Source organism: Sinohyriopsis cumingii, chromosome 4 (assembly GCF_028554795.1).
Source record: "Sinohyriopsis cumingii isolate HCF-2022 chromosome 4, ASM2855479v2, whole genome shotgun sequence".
Lineage (NCBI taxonomy): Eukaryota > Metazoa > Mollusca > Bivalvia > Unionida > Unionidae > Sinohyriopsis > Sinohyriopsis cumingii.
In genome coordinates, this window is record NC_142964.1 from 4958150 (window position 1) to 4979195 (window position 21046).

The 21046-nt window shown below is 35.2% G+C and overlaps 1 protein-coding gene across 1 annotated transcript in view; it reads right to left on the minus strand.

The window, feature by feature from the left end:
* Nucleotides 1–2000: 2000 nt before the first annotated feature.
* The window catches only part of LOC149800563 (uncharacterized protein C15orf61-like), a 34235-nt gene continuing 15189 nt past the window's right edge, over nucleotides 2001–21046 (minus strand). Inside the window, exon 4 of the mRNA XM_089954508.1 lies at nucleotides 2001–16777. Coding sequence (XP_089810634.1) covers nucleotides 16650–16777 — 128 coding nt within the window. The 3' untranslated portion in view covers nucleotides 2001–16649. The remainder of the gene's footprint in view (nucleotides 16778–21046) is intronic.

Consider the following 21046-nt stretch of genomic DNA (forward strand, 5'->3'; position numbering starts at 1 on the left):
TGGTTAAAATGTAGACTTTTCCAAGGTGAGTATACATGCGAAATGTATTATCTGGTTTCGGTATAAGAATACATGGTGAATTCCAGTTACTTTTACTTGTTCCAACGAAAACATTTTCCATCAAATACTGAATTTCTTTCATCAAACATTCCTGCTTGAGTGGATTCATCCTGTCAATATGATTTTTCACAGGTGTAGAATCTACAACCTCAACGTCACGATTTTTTTTGTCTATGTTTGGAACGTAAGGAAATAATTGCTCCTATTCACATAATAACTATTTTAGTTTTCTAATTTCCTGTAGTTGTGCATGAGAAAATTAAAGGGTCCAGATTGTTTAATATTTCTGAATTCCGAGGACTGGTTAGATGAAAGTCACAACAGTCAGGTAGCATTCTGTCGTTTATATCCTCAGTGTGTGGAACAGGTACAATTAAACTGACTGAATTATTAAAAAGGTTATCTCTACCGACATATTTCTTTAAGATATTTATGAGGCAATGTTGTTTCTGTTTCCACCTCTGAGGAGAGTTAATTTTCTAATTTTTATCACTTGCTTTCTTTTTAACTGTTTAAGGACCATACTTCATAGCCTGAAGAGGACTTTGAGGTATAGTAAACGGAACCAGACTGAAAACTCCTTTCCTACGTATTTGTTATGCCTTAATTTCATTTTTGACCGAGTTGAGTGAAGAATAACTCTTGCTACTTCACAAGCTTTTGACAACTTATATTTGAAATTATTAAAGACTTTGTCAAGAAGATTAATCTTGTAATTTTCATTTGAAAGAAGTTTCCATTTCCTGTTGATATACCCTCAGAATGACAATTTGATAGCTCACTGACCACTCATCAGCAGTGGGTACCTCAGGTGGTCTCCATTTTCTCATAAGGACCCATTTTTTTTCACAATAAACCATGTCGGTACTTGTGTTGCTTCGGTTTGCAAATAGCTCTCTGAAATCTCAGGATCATGTTCCTGTTCAACAATAAGTAATTATCTTTTGTCACCCTGATTAGAATAGAGCAAATGAGTAAAAAAAAATATGGGCACTGTCAACAATATCTATTGATTGATCAATACCAGGAACAAAAGTGACCCCATCAAATGACTGACTACTGTTCCAGGTTTCTGAACCAAACTCATTCTCAAGCTCTTTTTTTTTCCATAGCTATGGTAACTGTACAAGCAGGATATAAATTAGGGATTTTACTCTTAACAGAATCAACCTCTTGATCCAAACAAGGCTTGTCAGTTACAAGTGTCTTAACCATGACCTTCCCCAGCAAGGTCACTGCGTATCAGTACAGCAATACTTGCAATAGGTAAATTCACTGCTCAAATTTTCACAGGTCCCGAGACTGTCCGATGGCAAGAATACAAAATATGGCACATATGTCCACCTCATGACTTTGATCCTATTAAGGACCTATTGTATGACAAGATCTGGGACTAGATAAAACAGTTTGATTAAATATCTGTAGGGGTTAAAAAGTAACAGCCAGGGCAAGTCAATAGGCCACTGGATTATATTATCCCTTGTTGTGACTGTGACCTTGAGGCAGTGCTGAATGACTCGGAATATGTGAGACACTGTCACAATACATAAAATGATTTAGTTGCATTAAAACATTTTCATTTGTTATAGTTATACTCATGCAAAGAGGTCACCAATTCATATATTCCAATGTTGTGCTCATAACCTTAAGGAAGAGGATATAGTTGTGGTACACCCCATGCTCATGATATGTCATTAAAGTTTCACTAAAACATCTTCAGTGGTTTAAAAGTCATTCTGCAGACAAATGTACAAGAATTACTTTCTTCCTTGCTATAAACTTTAACCTTGAAGCAGGTATGTTTTATGTGACACACCCTTTATATATGATACATTACTGACTCAAATTTCATCAAATACCATCAGTGGTTCAAAAGTTATCCTGAAGACAGGGAAATAAAAATCACATAACTGACAATACTACAAAAGACTTACAATTCCTCTTTCTTAAATAACAAATTTATTTTTTATATTTCAAAAATATGACATAATACATCTTTTGCAAAGTTACTATAAAATTTGACATAAAACAGTCTGTTACCTAAACGTCTCAGCTAATTAGGTCTTACCTTCAATAATATCTGATATAAGACTGGTTGGTTCTTAGCAACAGTGGACAGGTGTGTGAAGTGGCAGGAGGGTCAAATGGATTTTCCTTTACATTGACCTTGACCTTAAGGCAGGGGGCATGGGTACAGTAAGAAACACACCCTCTATACTTGACATATTATTGGCCGATTTAAATATTTAAGTTTCATTAAAATTTGTCAAAAGTTATCTTCAGACAAGGATACAAGTCATATAACAACATTTTCCCTTGTCATTATCATGACCTCAAGGCTGGAGCTGTGGTTATGGTAACATACCATGAATGCATAAATTAACTGGTTCAAGTTTTATTAAAATAAAGTTGTTAAAAAGTTTCCTCCAGAAAAAGAATACAAGCAACACTTTCCCCACCCCCATGCAATGGCTTTGACCTTGAGGCAGAAGCATGATGATTCTATATGACATGTCAACTATACACGATATATAACTAACGACAGTTTCATTAAAAGCTTTTTAAGTGTTCAAAAGTTATATTCCAGACAAGGATACAAGTCACAGAATGCATCATTTTTTGTCAAAACTATGATCTTGAGGAAGAGGGCATGCAATGGTATGTGACTCAACATCTAGACATGATATATAACTGGGCAATGTTTCATGAAAATGTTTCCACTGTTGCAAAGCTGTGAACTAAACGAGCACATCTTAATGATAGGTGGATTATGCCATATTATGAAGAGAGGCATATTAAGCTTCAGGTATAAAATAATCATTAATTATTTATAAACAGTTCCTCAGAAAACCTTCAAACATTTGCAACAAGCCATATTTATTTCATACACTCATAGAATCACCACATGAGCTTGTCAACAGGACATTATAAAAATAACCACTCTTAGCTGTCCAGTTAATATACCGTAGATATAATCATCCAAAATTTAATTCATCAATCCAGAGATTTCAGGTGTAATGCTACTTAAGAAATAGATCTCATAAATGTTTGATTAACATCATTTAGTCAATGCAAACTTGATACATAGGTGGGGTGATGCGAATTTTTACTTTCTTTTCCAACAAAAGATCACCAAATGAAAAACAAATCAATAAATCCCTGTATTTAATTTAAAGTTTTCAATAATGATCAGTGATTATCATAATGCATGCATTGAAAAATATATTTATCAATATATAATGATTCTTTACAATTCACTATATATTGCATATTCTAACATACATTCACTATAAATATGTATATTACTGCATACAAAATAAAAAGTCATAACTGAAAATAAAATAATGTCTAGAGCATCATATATACAATAAAATATAATTAATATGTTCATTATAAAACAAAGTGGAGATAGTACTTACTGTAAATTTTGATTTAAGACAAAAGAGTAATTAAAAATTTTCAACCAATAACACTATAAACAATTCAGACATTCTGATACACAAGTCATATTTATTTCCTATGAAAATTTAAAGAGCTTCACTGGTCATCTGAAGAAAAAAGACTGATGAAATTAGGTCAAGAATACTGAGGTTGTAATCAATGAATAGATGAAAATGCATGTCATACAAACATTGAAACTAGATCACACTGACCTTTTTGTTGCTGTTGTTGTTGTATGGTTTATCGCCATTTTTCAGCACAAGATAGGCTATACATGGTGGCCAGTATAATTGGTGGAGGAAGAACCCTGGAAAACCCCGGGAAGAACCACCGACCCACGAGAAGCTACTAGCAGGCTTTCTCACGTACCCACGTTAGGATCACACTGACCTAGTGTTTTTTTGTAAAAAGTTGATTTACTCAACATAGCAATGGTCATATCTGTAGGTGCAATATGGTCAAAGATATTGAAGGTGCAGAGAACAAATAGCTTAATGTACACGTGCCACTCCAGCAATAAAGTTAGTTCACAATGGCCAGGTTTCAGTTTGGATAAGTTACTCTCCTTGACATGCATCTACAAACCAAAGTTCTAAGTGAAGGTGAAATAGGGTCCAAGATATTGGGTTCATAACAAAGTAATAACTACAAATGCTGGAGCCAAACAGTGTGAAAATTAAGCCACACATACCTATCATACCCATATTGGCCGAGCCCAAGAATCGAACCCACATGGACAGAAGTGAGACGACAAAGATCGGTAAATGTGAGTGCTTTAAACCACTCAACCATCCAGGACTGTGCAATGTTTTCAGTCAAATCTGGACAAACTGTGTTTAGTAATAATATGTGGCAAAAAGTAATTTGACAGTGGATAGAAATTTATAGAATTTCAGAATCATTCATGAAATGGTACTGTTTAATATAATCAAATTCTGTTCAACAGTTTTTGAAAACAAAGTCATAAAGTTTTTCTGTTCTAATGGTGACCATATTTTTAATAGCCAATTGGCATCATTTTCTGTAAAATTTGATCTAAATCTGTAACAGGGCTTTTGAAAAGACATTCAAAGCTTCAGTGTTTCCATCTCAGTAATGTTTCCACACCTGATGGGGAAACAGTATCATTTGTACAAATATGAACTTCAAGGCCTTCATACCAACATATTTCTGTCAAATATGGTCAAATTCTGTTCAGTATTTCTTGAGAAGATGAAAATAGCAAATGGTAATTGATGGTGAATGATACACGACAGACACAAGGTCATATCATTAATTAGCTCACAGCCAGTTAAAAGAATGGATTGTGGTTCTGAATATTATTCCTGAACATTTAAAACATTTTATCAGCGTTCTAACCAAAATATGATTTATATGGACATGAAAGATGATATAAATGTCATGCTGTTAGTTGCATTTTGACTCCTTTGCTTGATTTTTACCATGAAAAAAAGTCCAGACAAGAATAAATTCTGTGCCATATTTGATTGTAGTATAGTTTGTCTTGACTTTGCATTTCTTGTGGACATTTTGTTTTGATCACATTTCAATATCATTTTTGTTTTGTTTTGATCACATTTCAATATCATCAGACCTTAATAAGATCATTATACAAAAAAAATACATAATCCATCAGGTAATATGCAAATTCATGAGACAGATATCATTGTTATGAATGTATTGGTGAAAAGTCAAAGAATTTTATATTTTTCAAAAGGATATTTTTAAACTAATTAAACTAAAAAATAAAGAATGACAAAAGCGGACTTTAAAATTGTGTAATCTTTCCAAAAACCAAGATTTTGTTTGCATTTACACTATATTAGCATATGAAATGATTTCAGAGTTCATTATGTTTGCGTTCCATTTCCATTTCATTTATACTTGGATTACAGCTGTGATCTCAATATTTTTAATTTACAATCACAAAAATTGTATTCTGATTTTGCACTGATCACTACTATTCATTGCTCCCATTCATTCTTCTCATTCCATTTTGAATGAAATGGCAAATAATTTAACAATGTTGGGTTTTCTGTTTTCAAGACTGTTAAAGGGAGAAAACTATTACCTTAAATCAACAGCAGTTACTATATCTGAATGAATGCTGTCACAGCTTGCAAGCAGTTAAAAATTGTCAGTGTAGAGACTCATACTCTGGAATATCATGTGTAATGGCTTTAAACCATCCAAATTTATTATAAATGCATTGTTTCCTTTTTTTAGTCTTATCATTCATCCTTCTGCATTCTGCATATGTTCCATTTTCTTAAAATGCATTCATTTTGTCTTCATTCATTCTACATTCCATTAGCATTGTTTTTGTTTGCTAGTAAAATTACCCATTTCTGGGACTGAAAAAGGTTCCACAAAGCTCTGCAAAATGTGATTACAAAGGTAAGAATAATTACATTGAAACATATAGGAAATGATACGGTGTTATATCTTTAAATTAATTGTATTTGGAGTATTTACATATCTTTCAAATCTGAACATCATTACACTTACCTTACCCTTTATAAAATAAAGCAAGAAAGCTGCCAATCATTGTAAGCTCAGATTGCAAAGCCTTTTTAGGGCAAATTGGTGTAATACTTATTACTGTATGATGGAGTTTATATGTCAAGTAATGTCACTCTGGAATAATAGTAACTGCAGTCTGCTGGAGTGTGCAATATGGGTCACAATGACATAAACTGTAGAAGACTAGAACTTCTCATCAAGTGTCTACATACAGACCAAACTGCACAAGTCTGTAGGCAATAGTCTTTGAAGCTAAACACAAAGGCTGAGGCAGGTTTCTGCAGTGTAAAATATAGATCACAATCACCTAATTTCGCCTTACATGACTCTTCAGACGATAATGACTGAGAAACTAATGCAGGCTGATGCAGAAGGAAATATAGGTCACAGTGAACCTCTTTTTATTGAAGTTTTTCTTCTCCTCATTATGCATATGTATTGGAACTTACATGACTTTACAAGCAATTGTCTGAGAAAATGATCTTGATGCAAACCCTCACCTGAGAAACTGATCCTAATGCCAGACAGAAAGCAATGAACCATGAAATATAGGTCACCATGACCTAATTTCCCTGAAGACAGGCAGTTCTCATGACACAATTACATGCCAATTTAACTGATGGAGAAAATGAGTTGATCACGAAGTTTAGCACAAATTACTTATTGACAAAATATAGGTGATAAGGACCTAATTTTCACTGATGTCTGTAGTACCCCACATGTCACACCAAATAATACCAATTTATCTGGCTCAACAAGCAATAGCATCTGAGAAAACGATATAAACATAATCCAAACCTAAAGAAACTGAGCTCAAATTTGACTGAAAAATACATCACAATGACCTAGTTTCACCAAAGTGTGTGGTACTCCAGTCATACATCTAAATATTAATTTACATGAGTCTTCACGTGTTTGAGAAAAGGACCTAAATGCAAACCCTAACCTCAAAGTTGATGCCAGGCAGATGGATGTGCAGATAAACATCAATCAGTTTGCAAACAAGTTCAAAAGTGAAGCTTCTGAAGTCATAAAACTTAGATTTGTAAATAAAATGTGATTCAAAAGAACAGTAAAGCTGATTTGCCATAAATGTATTATCAATAAATTTTGTGCACATAATTTCTCTTTATTGTTTTCATTTATGATTTTATACCTTTCATATGCTGAAATTTATTTCTAAACCTTCCTCGACTTATTAGCGAAATGATGTAATTATTACTAAGTGACCCCTATTATCTCCTGTACTTCACAGTACTACTTTATTGAGCTTTAATAAATGATGTAACAATGATTTGATTATGTTGCTGCAATAAACTAATTATGTCCCGCCAAGCTGCACAATACCAATGAATTATGACAACAGAAAACATCCTTAAAAAAAACAACTCATGAATACTTGTAACATTCCCAAATGAAACTGACTTAAATAATATCAAGTCAATCATCTCCTGTTCCTGAAACAAGCACAATTTATGTTGATACTGGATCTGTATTCTACTGAGTATTTGTACTTTCAAGTGTTTGTGATTTAGTAACATTGAATCTTTTCAGTTAAGTTTTATGCATTTTAATGTACTGTCTGATGCAAAAACCAAATATATATTTTGTAATCCTATAAATGATTATGAAATAACGTACTAACTGAACTGTGAAAAAAAAACATTCTGCTGATGCTGTTGGTGGAACTGACAACTCATTTCCACACAATTCGAAATACATGTACAGTATGTTTCCTCTACAACAATAGCTGTAGTATATATGTATCAAAGAATACACAACCTATCACCCAGTATCAGTGTATGGTAACAAAAAGGTTATACAGCAAGATGTATAATAATCCATAGAAATAATCAATTAAATATTCACATATTTCTATGGTTAGACAAAATAGTTACAACTCCTCACAAAACATGTCCATAAACATTTAAAATAAACAAATGCTCCATGGAAAGATATATTTATGTTGATAATACACTGTACATTAATGGCAACCATAATTGATGAACAAGTAATTAAAACCTGATCATCAGCTGTTACTCCCTATACATATTAGCTACAAATGGACAAAGTTACTACAGTCAAACCTGCCTTAAGCAGTCATCCATGGGAAAAGGACACACTGGCCTCTTAAAGTTACTACAGTCAAACCTGCCTTAAGCAGTCATCCATGGGAAAAGGACACACTGGCCTCTCAAAGTTACTACAGTCAAACCTGCCTTAAGCAGTCATCCATGGGAAAAGGACACACTGGCCTCTCAATACAGCTGACTTTAGAGGTTCAACTATCAAACTTTGTTTCTGAACAAATATTGTACATCAAATATTGTTATTATTATTGTTGTTATAATTCTCATAGTTGTAATAGTTGCTGCAACAATTACTTTGATTACTTTTATTCCTAAATAAATCTTCAGGCTATATCCTTAAAATTTTCAGTGCTGTTTAAGGTTAATGATTTGGGGAAAATTATTCAGGCAAATGGCACAATTTTCTATTTACAAATAATTTTCCTTAGAAATGTATCATTCAAAAATTCTGCTGGAAATGGGTTTCATTCACTCATTTGTTCCAAGTTTCCCTCAGTCTCTTTGTTATGTAGTACACCAATGCTATAAATATGCTAAGGAGGCTGCCAACTCTGTTGCTTGTATACTACATCTGGAGTCGACTGTCTCATAAGTAACAGACCGGAGTCAAATAAAGAATATATCAACTCAACCATGACATGGTACCTTGGTTCATGGAAATGCGATACCTTTTACTTTGAAACACTTTTTCCTTCATGTATTTAGTATCAAATATACACTAGTTTTCATGCTATGTTCTTGCAGAATTTGGTATAGCCTTCCTTTAAAAAATCTGAACCAATAGAATATCTTAAAAGAAATAGTGATTAGTGTTGGTCCATTAATCTTGGATTAGAGTAACCTAATGCTTAAATGGCTGTTTAACATTTTAATCTTAAACATGGACGGATAAAGATTTGGTATGTAAATTTTGACTCAGATCACAATTTATTTGGAAGTTGTGCAAGGCTTCAGTAGGATTGTTTACTCATTATAAACAAAGAGGAATGGGTTAACATCGACTTAGAAACTATCATTATGCAGTAAACACTGACAATGTACAATCTGACAACTAAAACACATTCAAGATAAAAAAAAATAGTTCTTTATTAATCTTTTCTAATTAATACATGTAGTACAGTCATCAGTGAGCACACATGCAACCAAAATGGGGGGTGGGGCTTAAGAATGACAGCTTATCACAAGAACATACCCCAACATAACTAACATTAGAGAGATGACCCAATTACCAGTTACATGGGGGGGGGGCATAACAATGACAACTCAACACATGGACTTAACCCAACAATGAATTTCTAAGCATTACTCTGGTCTTCTTAAAACTCTTGAACTAACATTGGCGGGATTACAAAATTAACAGTTGCACTGGGGGGTGTCTTAAAATTACAAATTTACACATGTACTTTACCCAATAATGAATTTCTAAGCATTACTGTGGTTTTCTTAAAACTCTTAAAATAACAACGGAGTTTAGCCAATTACCAGTTAAATGAGAGGCTGAACTGAAATATTGTGAATATAAGCAGCATATGTCTACACTTCAATTTACACGATGGTCAATATGTTCAAGTGAGAGTAACTATGACTCTCTTAACTATGCGCTGATGTCAGACCGACTGTCATTCCTAGCGCCATCGGTCGGGAGAGCACTGACGAACATGAGAACGTAGAATTGCATGGCCTGGGAGGGGGCTGGTCTGATAGAGGTGAGGTTTTAAGAGCTTTAACCATATCGGCAGGGATATGGGGCTGCATCACATCATATTACTATGGAGAGAGAATGCGTCAGACAAGTTTAGCCTCTTCTCTCTCAAGAAATGGCTACCGGGTACCCATCCCCCCACTGTGATTAACTGAGTGTAGGCATTCCGCTGGATAATGGAAAATGGACAATGAGTATGAATACACGCTAAGGTATGCAGGAAAAAATAAATAAACCAAATATGGAAGAAAACCAAAATGAACTAAATATGGAAAGTGGTGATGCCAATACTATCATAACGACCACCTACCCACATGCAACGCCGGCTGTGGGTAGCCAAATCTCTGAAGCAACCATCGTGGAAGGGAGGGAGAATCTGGGCATAGAGGACGCTCCAGTGGACAGCGGGGGACAGGCAACCGGGGGACAAGTGGATAGGATGATGGTTATCCAATTCCTTGTCCCCACTTTTGATTGTACATTATGTGCAGGTTATGCCTTCACTAGTCTTCAGAAACTGAAAAAGCACTGCACAGGAAAACATGATACACTGACGGTCATATTTAAGTGTCGGGCATGTAACAGGACATTCGAAAAAGTACACGGGGCAGCATGCCACACACCAAAATGTCCTGGCACAAGACCAGTCAGGGCAGAGAATCCATACTCCTGTAGGGAGTGTGCATTCTCTTGCACCACATCAGTCAGCTTAGGGCAACATATTCACCATGCACATCCGGCCACCACAAATGAAAAACGTGTCTCAGGGCACACAGGAGAAAATGCAGAAAAGGGAAGCAAGGCTGAAAAAGGGTTGTCCGCGGAGGGATAAGCCATGGCCGGAGGCTGACATAGAGAGAATAACATTGCTGAATGAAGAAGCAAACCGGGCTGGTATCCAATGTATCGTAGGATGTATTGGAGAAAGGATGCCCGGGTATACAGCCGAGCAGATTAAGTATCGCAGGAGAAAATTGGGTCTTAAATGGGAAAAGCCAAACCAAGATGTAGTGGAGGAACACATCCCACCAAGTGAACAGGGCAATGCAGGAAATGTGGAAATCAATACCGGCGATATTAGAGTAGATCAAGCTGGTATAAACACGGCATTAATTCTTGGCAATTCACCAATCCCATGGGGCAAAGGAACATCGTCATGCATACTTGATATGCCAGCTGACAGCTCTCTGGTGCAAGAGAGTGCATCCATATTAAGACATTGCAGAAGGCAGTCAAAACTATGAACAGTGTGACACACTGTATGGGAAAGTAATCGAGAAATGGAAACCAAAAGACACTCCTGCAAGCACGAGGCAGGTACGAAAGAAACCGATCCGACAAAGGTATGTTGAAAGGAAGGGAAAGAGGGCGAAAAGAAAAGCAAATCTATACAGGCAAACACAGATGATGTTTACTGGAAATAAGAGGAGGTTGGTCAAAGAAATTATCTCGGGGGCAGAAACTACAGAATGCGTTATTCAGATAGACACTGTAGAAAGCGTGTACCGAGAACGGTTTGGTGGCCATAGCCAGGTTGTTGACCTAAAGACATATCCACTGCCAAAAAAGTCTGCTGACACGGCATCATTAAGCATTCAAATATGTTACGATGAGGTGAAAGAGAATATAAAAGGTCGTGACCTTAAATCGGCCTCTGGGCCAGACAGGATTACAATGGGAGATATTGTCTCTCAGCCAGAACATCTTGAGGTGCTGACAAATCTCTTTAATATTTGGCTAATCTCGGGACATGTCCCTTAACAGTCCAATTCCTCACGTAGCATATTACTACCAAACACTACAGATGGATTAGAAGATATCAACAACTGGCAACCTCTAATGATTTCCAGTGCCATCCTTAGACTATACACGGCCATATTAGCAAAAAGACTATCAGGGGCAATAGTACTGAACCACGGCAAAGAGGATTTATTCCAGCATCTGGGTATCATGAAAATATTTACCTCCTGGAGCAAGCAATTACACAGGCTAAGGGCCATGGAAAGAGTCTTTGTGTCGTTATGTTGGATCTGGCAAAAGCCTTTGATACGATCTCCCATCGGCATCTGGAGGCAGGTCTGAGAAGACATGCAGTTAACCCTCATTGGGTTTCACTTATCACAGATCTGTACTCCGACTGCACCACATCATTTAAAGTGAATGGGAAAAACAGCTCTGAAATTCTCATCACTAGAGGAGTGAAGCAGGGAGATCCGTTATCGCCCCTCCTATTTAACATTGCCTCGGACCCAATTATATGTCTAACTGAAGAACAACAAAACGGCTTTACCTACACAGGAGGAGTCAACATAGGCTCGATGGCCTATGCTGATGACTCATCTCTGTTAAACAAAGGCCCTAAAGAGCAACAGAAAAATCTGGACCTGTTCACGAATTTCAGTAAAGACACGGGTCTCAAAATAAACGCCAAAAAGTCTTGTGCATTCTCTATTAGTCCAAGAGGGAAAAAGACATACACCATAAACACAGTAGAGAGATTTAAGAGTGATGGTATACCTATCCCATGGATAGAACCAGGGAAAAGCACAATATATCTAGGCGGTAGAATTGACCCGTGGACAGGGCTTCAGAAATCCACACCAGTAGCAACATTGGAAGACTGGTGTAAGAAAGTCTCTAAGGCAGCCTTGAAGCCTAGACAAAAGATAAAGGTCCTGTCAGAAAATCTAATCCCGAAACTACTATATGAGCTTAGTCTGAGCAGCCCGGCCAGAGGCTCACTGAGGAAGCTGGACTTGGTAGTAAGAATGTGGGTTACGAGATGGCTCCACCTCCCAGAGTCAACAACAAACCACTTCTTTTATACAGTGACCTGTGACGGTGGGCTGAATCTGCCGAAGCTGGAGGAAATCGTCCCTAGGATGGTGACCAAAAGCTGGCGCAAGATCCTAATCTCAGAGAGTAGCATTAAGGATATAACGATCGCAGCGGGACTGGAAGAGTTGATGAATAAATGCAACCATGATTTCGGTCTCACTGTACCAAGATGGTGTACTGAGGAGCATAATCGATGGTCAAGCCAACTAACGCAAGGCAGTGGAGTAAAAGATTACAAGGCAATTGGCAATGTGAAAAAGGTACCGGCACCAAATAGATGGTTGAACCGGCCTGGTATCCTAATGGAACGAGAGTATTCCGATGCAATTAGGATACGGACATATACCTTTCTGACTTGAATAAATGCGAACAGGGGCATTCGCAGGCAAATGTCAGACATCAATTGCTGCCACTGCAAAGCACCTGGTGAGACCGTCTGTCATGTAATGTGTATATGCCTATGGACATTACAACTACACATCCGAAGACATGACAAAGTTGCGGAACTCATAACAACGAAGTTGAGGGGCAAGGGATTTGTAGTCTATGAAGAACTTCACTATCATGTCAACGGTGCACTCCTCAAACCCGACTTGGTAGCAACGAAGGGAGGTGGCTCCTGGATCGTTGACCCCACAACCATCTTACAGCTGTAAGAAACCACTGTTTGGTTAGGAAACACCTTGCTGCTGACTGGGAGAACCAGGTGACCATTTAATATGCGATTTTAACACAGGAAATTCTAAGGGTGAAATTGGAATGTTCATGAAGACCATGTGACAGCAAAAAAAAGATGGCTGTTAGGGCAGGTTTGACTGCATGTGGTTGTGAGGTCAGAAGATCTAAGTATCTCAAAATTTCTTCCTCAAATTTAAAACCTAACAACTTTATCTTAATTACAATTATTCTACGGATGGAAAATCAACAAATCCTTATTCTTATAGCCTCATATTTTCTCTTGAGTAAAACTCAAATAAGCACCAATTTTAAATCTTAAAGTCAAAATGCCTCAGTTTTTCATAAATTTCACAATTATTCCAATCTCACTAAAGTTTGTAAGAAAGGAAACCATTTGTTAAAAAAGACATCTGATATAAAATGTTCTTGAAATAATCAAAATGTTAGGTTTAAACAACGTTCAAAAATTCAGTTTAAATTCAAAAGGTACCACCTCTTAATTTAGTCACCAAAGTTGCTCGTAATTCCATTCTTTTATGGATGTGCTCAAATAGTAGTGACAAGATACATTTGATCAATTCTGTTAGTGACTAATCTAATAACATCATTTGTGTGTGGCACACAAACTGATTTGAGAGAGAATGAAGAGAGGCAGGCCCATTATTTAAAAATAGCAGACCTGGGAATAAAATGTTTATTTTATAAAAATAAGGCTTGAGTGAATATAGATTAGCTGGGGTGCTGGAAAATTGTGAAGGGTGAACTTGGACTGACGAACAAACCAATTTGTTGTGGATTTCCACATTATTTGGTAGCATGATACAACACAGAATTGTAAAAAAATAATGTACGTTGTGCCTTTAAAGAAAAAATACTCATAAATGCTAGGCCAAGTACTGCATCATACAAAACACAAAATGAGTATCGTGTATCACATACAGATCACATCAAATGTCCAACATAAGTGTCTACAACAGTGATGTCATCAAATCTTGTGTTCCATCTTTCAACTGAAATCAGCTGACATAAGGCTGTCACTGATCAGTATTGGATTAACTCATGTGAAAAATGGCCAGGTTTTTCATTTCGAGGGAGAAATTACATCACTCATAATGTGATGAAACACTGACACTATCTGTTAACAAAGGTTAGGACCAATATCTTTCAATATTCAGTATTACTGAGATGATTTGGTATATATGACCTTTTGCATGTTACGGCTGCATTGTGGCTTTAAAACACGTAAGTTAAATATTTACTTGGTTAATTGAGCTTCATACAAACCAGATGTACTTTTTTGTACAAACACCTTGTGTCTGCCATCCAAGTTACTTCTACAAATGCAAACAAAGCACCATAATATATATAAAACATACCTGGTACAATTATTCCAAACTCTGCACAGGTATGCGACAAACTGGACAGTTAGAACAAAATGTCTATAATAACCATAAGGAACATGAAATAAATGCATAGCCTGCACATAAATTAGCATGCAAGTTCAGTAAAAGATGAGGGTACCACCAAATGACATAATACACAAACAAGTGTTCCAAAGAACTTCAAAATTTGGTGACTTAACTGCATGATTCTAAGTTCAACTCCTGTATCTGACTTTCATAAACTTTAACACTGCTACGCCATGATACTAAAGCAGGTGAAGCATATCAGTCTCTTATCTTTACACCTACAGTCACATCATCCTAAATCTTCAGTTGAATACAGCACATGATACTTGAGACATGTGACGCAAACTTTGAACACAAAACTTAAAACACTGTTGATGATGATGCTCAAGCTGACAAGGCCACACATATAAACTTACTATCCCAAAGTTAGAGTTGAATACAGCTACTGATGATGAAGATATGTGACTTCAAAAATGTTTACCACAAATGTTAAGCTTGTTTGCAATGATGAAACATGATTTCTGCTTAAGAATGCGAGACAGGCAAGAGAGGAAGTTTTTGCAAGTCAGTATATAAACTTTACACGATTCTAAATATATACCAAAGTTTTAGATGAATGCACAACAAATGTAAAAGATACAAGACTTTCGAAATCTTTAATACAAAACTTTTAAAATTACTTGCAATGATGACTGATGAAGCCATGAGATGGGTAAGACAAGAAATATCAGTGTGTAAATGTTAGACCCAAGTAATATATCAAAGTTTCAGATGAATGCAACCACCAACATAGAAGAGATATGACTTTTCAAAACACTTTAACACCAAATATTAAAGTGTTAAACATGATGATTAAGAAGCCGTGACAGGCAAGACATGAACTCCTAGCATATCACAGCATAACCTTTAACACAAAGAGATATTATTAAAGAGTTTTACTTGAATGCAGCAAAGGACACTGAAGATATGTGACTTTCAAATACTTTAATACAAATAACTACTGTACCTCACTATGATTAAACAGGTGAGACAATAAAAAAATTGCACAAAATCCAATATTATAAGCTGTATTTCATTTCCTTTTCTTGCTCTCTGATTGCACAGGCTTAGTTTCACTGTGATTTAGTTCCTGTGATGCTTTCAAGTTTGCATTCCCAGTCACAGTGTCACAGGTGTCTCTTCTCTCTGATAAATCATCTGATTCTTCATTACTGGTCTTTTTATAAAAACCAGCAAGCCATTTTAAAGCACTGATTATTGTGTTTACTGTAACTATTAACATTATTACAAAGAAAAAGAACAGAACCACCATTGATGTTCCAGTCAGTTCATAACTCTGTGGTGCCATTTTGTTCATATCCAGTAAATTTCACATTTATTCCTAAAAAATGTGTTCACTGTTTCAAATATATAAAAAATCAATTAAAAAAATCAATATTTCAAAATCAATAATGAAAAATGCTGCAGCTTAAGATACAAGAAAATTTAGAAAGTAGGAAACTTTACAAATATGCAGCAAATCCATAAAAATAAGGCACATCTTTCAAAATTATGACTAAATAAATCTGAATACTTTACAATGAAATCTAAAATGCAATTAAGGTTGTACACAATGATGACAAATGCCGTCTCAAGATATGATTATCAACTTATTAAATTTGAGGTATTCTCCCTTGACTAATAATTGCACAATACAATGTAAAAAAAAATGAAAATAACTATTTGAGGTTTTTTTAAGTTCAGACACAAATACATGTATCTTTTTTAACTCCACTTCTAAAATAACATAAATGTAAAACTTGTTTTCAACATTCAAACTGCATTACTGTATCAGAAATCTTATGCCTCAAAATGTGCAGCATTTCGTTATCTCATAAAGGAATGTATTCCGCAATGCAAAAAATGTTTCTAATACTGTGCATTTCTATCCTCCTTGTTTAAGAAGTAGACTTTTACTGTTCCTTTAGATGTTTTCACTTCCTCTTCGATTTTTATCAACATCCATGATCCTAATCCATAAGCCAAGGTAGGAATACCTGAAAAGATATGAAAATGAAAAATTATTGATTTAAGAGTCTCCAAAGGCACATTAGAGCAAATAAAAAACAAAAAAACAAGTGAAGTATATTGCCAAAGTGGAGATAACTCAAACACTATATGCAAAGTGGAGATAAGTAAAACACTATCTATAAAATCTAATCTTTTTGGGTGAAAAGTTTAGCATTTTAATTATTAGAGGATCAATTTCCTCATCATAATGAAACAAACATTTAATGAGAGTGAAGCTATAACTCGTACACATTATATATCAAAACTGCGATCATATCAGACCTGCAAACCATGCTGCTTGTTTGTACAAATGCATGTGTATGTAATGATTCACAAATGATCCAAATCAGATTTGTAAACAATCCAATGTAATACTGAATAAAGAATAACTGACTGAATGACAACTGGTGCTAGATAAATGGAGTTTGGCAATTCATCAATTTGAGCTAAGATTGGTACTGAGAACTTTTAAAAGTGTATGTACACGAGTCTTGACCACTCATCAAACAGATATAGTGGCATATATGCATGGTGTTAAATATAAATATCGACAATACAAGATGCTACTGTACAAGTGCATGGATGGATAAGCTGTATATATTTAAGTCAAAATGATGTAAATGTATTTATTTTTGTATGCAACAAAAGTTTTATCTACAAATTCCAAATCTGGACACACATGACCCAGCCATGTAAAAAGTCTGAGTCACAGGTCAAAAACATGGAGACAGTTGAGGAAAACACAATCTAATATATAATGTCTAATATAATGACAATTAACACATGTTTAAAATTGGGTACAACAATGGATGTTTATTTCAACTTGAATAAATGTTTCACTTCTACTTTGCTGTGAATCTAAATGACATGCTAAATCCTATTTATATTGTTACACTCCTATCACACACGACTGTGGTTAATCTAAATGACACACTGAATCATATTTACACTGTTACACTCCTATCACACACGACTGTGGTTAATCTCAATGACATGCTGAATCCTATTTATATTGTTACACTTCTATCACACACGACGGTGGTTAATCTAAATGACATGCTGAATCCTATTTACATTGTTACACTTCTATCACACATGACTGTGGTTAATCTAAATGACACGCTGAATCCTATTTACATTGTTACACTCCTATCACACACAACTGTGGTTAATCTAAATGACACGCTGAATCCTATTTACATTGTTACACTCCTATCACACTCGACTGTGGTTAATCTAAATGACATGCCAAATCCTATTTACATTGTTACACTTCGATCACACAAGACTGTGGTTAATCTAAATGACACGCTGAATCCTATTTACATTGTTACACTTCTATCACACATGACTGTGGTTAATCTAAATGATACGCTGAATTCTATTTACCTTGTTACACTCTTATCACACACAACTGTGGTTAATCTAAATGACATGCTGAATCCTATTTATATTGTTATACTTCTATCACACACAACTGTGGTTAATCTAAATGATACGCTGAATCCTATTTACATTGTTACACTTCTATCACACACGACTGTGGTTAATCTAAATGACATGCTGAATCCTATTTATATTGTTACACTTCTATCACACACGACTGTGGTTAATCTAAATGACATGTTGAATCCTATTTATATTGTTACAATTCTATCACACACGACTGTGGTTAATCTAAATGATACGCTGAATCCTATTTACATTGTTACGCTTCAATCACACATGACTGTGGTTAATCTAAATGACAAGCTGAATCCTATTTACATTGTTACACTTCTATCACACATGACTGTGGTTATTCTAAAGGACACGCTGAATCCTATTTACATTGTTACACTTCTATCACACATGACTGTGGTTAATCTAAATGACATGCTGAATCCTATTTACATTGTTACACTTGAATGACACACGACTGGTTAATCTAAATGACATGTTGAATCCTATTTACATTGTTACACTTCTATTACACACGACTGTGGTTAATCTAAATGACATGCTGAATCCTATTTACATTGTTACACTTCTATCACACACGACTGTGGTTAATCTAAATGACATGCTAAATCCTATTTACATTGTTACACTTCTATTACACATGAATGTGGTTAATCTAAATGACACGCTGAATCCTATTTACATTGTTACACACCCATCATACAAGACTGTGGTTAACCTAAATGACAAGCTGAATCCAATTTACATTGTTACACTACCATCACACACGACTGTGGTTAATCTAAATGATACGTTGAATCCTATTTACATTGTTACACTTCAGTCACACACGACTGGTTAATCTAAATGACATGTTGAATCCTATTTACATTGTTACACTTCTAACACACATGACTGTGGTTAATCTAAATGACATGCTGAATCCTATTTACATTGTTACACTTCTATTACACATGAATGTGGTTAATCTAAATGACACGCTGAATCCTATTTACATTGTTACACACCCATCATACAAGACTGTGGTTAATCTAAATAACACGCTGAATCCTATTTACATTGTTACACTTCTATTACACATGAATGTGGTTAATCTAAATGACACGCTGAATCCTATTTACATTGTTACACTTCTATCACACACGACTCTGGTTAATCTAAATGACACGCTGAATCCTATTTACATTGTTACACTTCTATCACACACGACTGTGGTTAATCTAAATGACATGCTGAATCCTATTTACATTGTTACACTTCTATCACACACGACTGTGGTTAATCTAAATGACACGCTGAATCCTATTTACATTGTTACACTTCTATCACACACGACTGTGGTTAATCTAAATGACACACTGAATCCTATTTACATTGTTACACTTGAATGACACACGACTGGTTAATCTAAATGACATGTTGAATCCTATTTACATTGTTACACTTCTATTACACACGACTGTGGTTAATCTAAATGACATGCTGAATCCTATTTACATTGTTACACTTCTATTACACACGACTGTGGTTAATCTAAATGACATGCTGAATCCTATTTACATTGTTACACTACCATCACACACGACTGTGGTTAATCTAAATGATACATTGAATCCTATTTACATTGTTACACTTCAGTCACACATGACTGGTTAATCTAAATGACATGTTGAATCCTATTTACATTGTTACACTTCTAACACACACGACTGTGGTTAATCTAAATGACATGCTGAATCCTATTTACATTGTTACACTTCTATTACACATGAATGTGGTTAATCTAAATGACACGCTGAATCCTATTTACATTGTTACACTTCTATTACACATGAATGTGGTTAATCTAAATGACATGCTGAATCCTATTTACATTGTTACACTTCTATCACACACGACTCTGGTTAATCTAAATGACATGATAAATCCTATTTACATTGTTACACTTCAATCACACACGACTGTGGTTAATCTAAATGACACGCTGAATCCTATTTACATTGTTACACTTCTATCACACATGACTGTGGTTAATCTAAATGACACAATGAATCCTATTTACATTGTTACACTTGAATGACACACGACTGGTTAATCTAAATGACATGTTGAATCCTATTTACATTGTTACACTTCTATTACACACGACTGTGGTTAATCTAAATGACATGCTGAATCCTATTTACATTGTTACACTTCTATTACACACGACTGTGGTTAATCTAAATGACATGCTGAATCCTATTTACATTGTTACACTACCATCACACACGACTGTGGTTAATCTAAATGATACGTTGAATCCTATTTACATTGTTACACTTCAGTCACACACGACTGGTTAATCTAAATGACATGTTGAATCCTATTTACATTGTTACACTTCTAACACACACGACTGTGGTTAATCTAAATGACATGCTGAATCCTATTTACATTGTTACACTTCTATTACACATGAATGTGGTTAATCTAAATGACACGCTGAATCCTATTTACATTGTTACACACCCATCATACAAGACTGTGGTTAATCTAAATGACACGCTGAATCCTATTTACATTGTTACACTTCTATTACACATGAATGTGGTTAATCTAAATGACATGCTGAATCCTATTTACATTGTTACACTTCTATCACACACGACTCTGGTTAATCTAAATGACATGATAAATCCTATTTACATTGTTACACTTCAATCACACACGACTGTGGTTAATCTAAATGACACGCTGAATCCTATTTACATTGTTACACTTCTATCACACACGACTGTGGTTAATCTAAATGA